The sequence below is a fragment of the Lottia gigantea genome (assembly GCF_000327385.1).
Source record: "Lottia gigantea unplaced genomic scaffold LOTGIsca_9, whole genome shotgun sequence".
Taxonomy (NCBI): domain Eukaryota; kingdom Metazoa; phylum Mollusca; class Gastropoda; family Lottiidae; genus Lottia; species Lottia gigantea.
In genome coordinates, this window is record NW_008710950.1 from 603,581 (window position 1) to 607,393 (window position 3,813).

General features: G+C 35.8%; 1 protein-coding gene across 1 annotated transcript; it reads right to left on the reverse strand.

The window, feature by feature from the left end:
• Nucleotides 1-96: 96 nt before the first annotated feature.
• Nucleotides 97-1,453, reverse strand: LOTGIDRAFT_155680 (hypothetical protein; the record flags this gene model as incomplete). Its single annotated transcript, XM_009068220.1, has 2 exons — nucleotides 97-1,153; nucleotides 1,407-1,453. The coding sequence occupies 2 exons, from the start codon at nucleotides 1,451-1,453 to the stop codon at nucleotides 97-99; spliced, it is 1,104 nt and encodes a 367-aa protein (XP_009066468.1).
• Nucleotides 1,454-3,813: the final 2,360 nt, after the last annotated feature.

Consider the following 3,813-nt stretch of genomic DNA (forward strand, 5'->3'; position numbering starts at 1 on the left):
TGGCTTGTTCTTTGTCATGCCTTTTTTCGTCTAAGGCCTCATTTTCACGCCTTTTATGCTCTTCCCAATCTGATTTAAGACTTTCTTTATCATCACCTACTGCATTATAATAGCCAGTGCATATGGAACATTGATCCTTTTTGGTCTGAGGAATCTCAAGTTGAAATCATTGAGAAAAACTTCTCTATACTTGCTGCTTGAGACTGGATCATTTATCGCCATTCTTGAACAAAAGTCGTTGACATAGAGATCATACATTTTACTGATGGTCAAATCACACTGACGGTAATGAGCCTTTGTCTGTTTCCGACAGTAGTGGGATTCAACAGGTTCAAAGGATGTGATGTGGGTCTTAACATTTGCGATCCTTTCAGGCTTGATCTTGTTCCCTGGTGTCTTTGCTGGTGTGCCATCATCGCCAGAAAAATTGCCAGAGGAATCAATGGATGTGATTGCTGTAGTGATTGCTGAATGGCCTATATTTAAAGTGCTCTGAAAAAACTTTTTACATACTCGATATTCGCTACAGTGTTTCACAAATGAGTATTCACATGATTTGTTCTTCTTGCTTTTGTTATGCCTACTACGATGTCGATGGACCTTTAAAACTTTCACACGTTTACATAAAAAATCTTTCTGTCTTGCATTATCAGCCAAAGCATAATATTCACCACAAATGCGTTTTCTTTCATCTTCATTAAACAACGTACTACACTTGAAACGACAGTTCAGACAGTTTACTGGCTTTGGTCCTTTTTGTGGTACCCGTTTGCCTCGACGGGTTACATATGACTCGCCTTTAACCCTCCTGCGATGTCGAACATTTCGTTGCCATTGAGACGGGTCCCGCTTTCTTTTCCTAGATCTTGGTGTTTCTTGATCACAGGGGCCAGCTATTGGAACCTCTTGCGGAACAAGATCACTTTGAAATGACACATGTTTTTCATCACTATCGCTATCAGAGGTTTCTGATTCTGGGATGTATGTCTCATCTGCTCTGTCATCAACATCATCATCTTGACAAGAAAAATCTTCATCTGATTTTGGATCTTCATTTTCATTAATCAGCTTAAGGCTTTCTACAATGACTTGATCTACCGATTTTGATTCAACTTCAACTTCATTCTGTATTTCATCAGGCCAGAACTGATCACTCCCAGTGGTACCATCATTTTGTGGAGTATTGTGAAGAGCTTATCCATGTCTACAATACAGAAAAAGAAATCTCATTGATTTCAGGCTATAACAAGGCTCTTCACATGTGACCTGGGTCATTTCACTTGCGACCTGACTTATGCTTATCAAAAAATCACCAGTGTGTATCAACAATGTGCCTTGACTTAAAATTTGATTTAAATTGTATAGAGTAATCGAAGAAGACTTATAATGACACAAAAAACACTAACCTTGTTTTTGTTTTCAAATTTAATGCACCAAAAACTTTTTCAACCATGTGCTTTTTGATGCGAAAATGGAATATGTCCACCAATAGAAATAAAAAAAGTTAAATATTTTGTGCACAAAGCGTATATGTCCGGACATAATCTATTTGTGCTTTAAGACATCAGACTTGTGGAGATAAACCAAATGGATTATTGGGATTATCTCCCCTTTTTAAAGGGATAAGGGTCAAACGAATATTATCATAAGATGCAGAATGATTTATTTTATACAATTGTTATAAAAAGTGAAAAATCACCAAAATGGACTTATACGGTCTGTGCTCTGAGCCATCGGTATGTCTTATATCAAAGAGCATCTTAAAATGACTTGTCGGCATTTTAACATTCAAACGCGGATAATTCTGGACACACATAGATTTGAAGGCTCAAATTTCGACGGTGAACTAAAGTATAAGTAGCCTATGATTGGTCAAAAAGAAATGGCGTGTGTTGTTTACGTTCTGTTCAAAAAATTCTAAGTGCAGTGCCTTCCTGAAAAATACGAAAGATGATTTGAATTAGTTATGAAGTAAATAAAAGAGGGGCATAATTGCTTGTTAGCCAATAGATAAATAATATTGTTTGAATAGTCAATTCGCTTCCATAAGTTTTCATCTTGTCAGTTCAGTCATATTATTTTTATTAAGAAGGGAAAAGTCGGCATTTTAGTTGTTGAATATTTATGTAAATAGACCCCAGAAGTACCAGAACTGCACGAAAGTCGCATAATCCCAGATCGTAAAATTATTAAATGCGGATAATTAGGCTATGGATGCACGTGGGTTTGAAGGCTCAAATTTCGACAGTGAACTGTGAACACTATTGCTGATTAGAAGAATTACAAGACTTTTTGTTTCTGAGTTATGGTGAACGCGCCCCTTTAACAAATTTACACTTACCGGAACTTCTACATGGTACTTCATAGCATCAGCTTCGCTTAGCTTCGGGCCTGTATTTTCATCGTTCACAATGTCAAGCCGACGAACTCCAATAACCACTTTTTTGTATCACGGAAGTTTGTATATGCAGCAATTAGATTGAATTGTACGTTAACATCCTAATTATACAGGCTTTCGGTCGAGGGCGCTGATCAAACTGAAGTAAGTGTAGCGGCGGGGTAAAGATATAAGGAAAAATAGCATATTTCAGGAGTTAGTAAAATTCTATTTTTTCTTTCCTAAATTCATAAAATTACTCACCTGAAATTGCAGCTGATGAAGAAAGTGTTGATAAAATTGATAGACCAAGCAAAACCCTGGAGCTGAAGATGTTTGACGTGTTCATCTTGGTCAAGAAAATGATAATTTGAAATTCTTTCTTCCAATTTTTAATGAGGAGAGGATAACATATGGCCATAATTAAACATAGTAGGCCTAAACGACCGACTTTTTTTAATGACCATTAAGGCAGGTACACACGAAGAGATAAACCTTATGGGATTAATTGTATGCATAGCCTATGTTCCATGACATAATAATACAAAGCCTACAGTCCTTTCGATTCGTTGCTCACAACGGGGTCTTGGTCATGTGTCTTTTAGTCCAACGTTAAAAAGGCGTGAAGGCTAAAGGAAAATCAGAGGTTAGTCGAAATAACTTTTACGATTTTCTGATGTTAAGATGCCATTTTTGAATACGGAAATTAAGGGCGTACGATGAACACTATATTTGATTTTATTTCAAAGCTGTATCATTTGTTTCCCTTTTTTGGGTGTCAAATGTATTAAGCACAATCGTAGATTTAGAAGAATTTGTCATTTTGTTTAAATTGGACGAGACGAAGAGTCTTAACCCTGTGGTCCGATTAGATTTTCTGTAAGCTGAATGTACCTGAATAGCTAATAAGATTGCGTTTAAATGAAGCTTACCTATATTTCTTTACTTTTACACGCTAAAATACTGGAAATGGTGATATCAAAAGAGCACTTGCTGCAATAAATAATGTTGGGTTGAATGCCATTCCACGTTATTGTAAAAAGTTTTTATTATCAAAAATGTTATACCTGAATATGCTATTTATATATATGTATCTTCGTGATCAAACTTGTTTTAAACTTAAAAGGGTTCATTAAAAACGGAGATTACTAATTGTTAATTAAGAAGTTTGACCTATTTTTGGTGTTTGGCTTTATAATTGTAATTCGATATTATAAGTCGAAACCTTTAAATTACGTAGAAGACATGTTTCTCTACAAGTAGGCATTTATTTCTTAAATTCGTACACTTCTAACAGCTTCCAAAAATCATACGAACTTTAAAAGTTTACGTAAACTTACGTTACAAAAACTTTCAGATAGGCGCAAAATAATTTTTCGACCTACAAGAAAAATAGTTGACCACAGCCATATACGCCCACCACGGCATGCGGATGG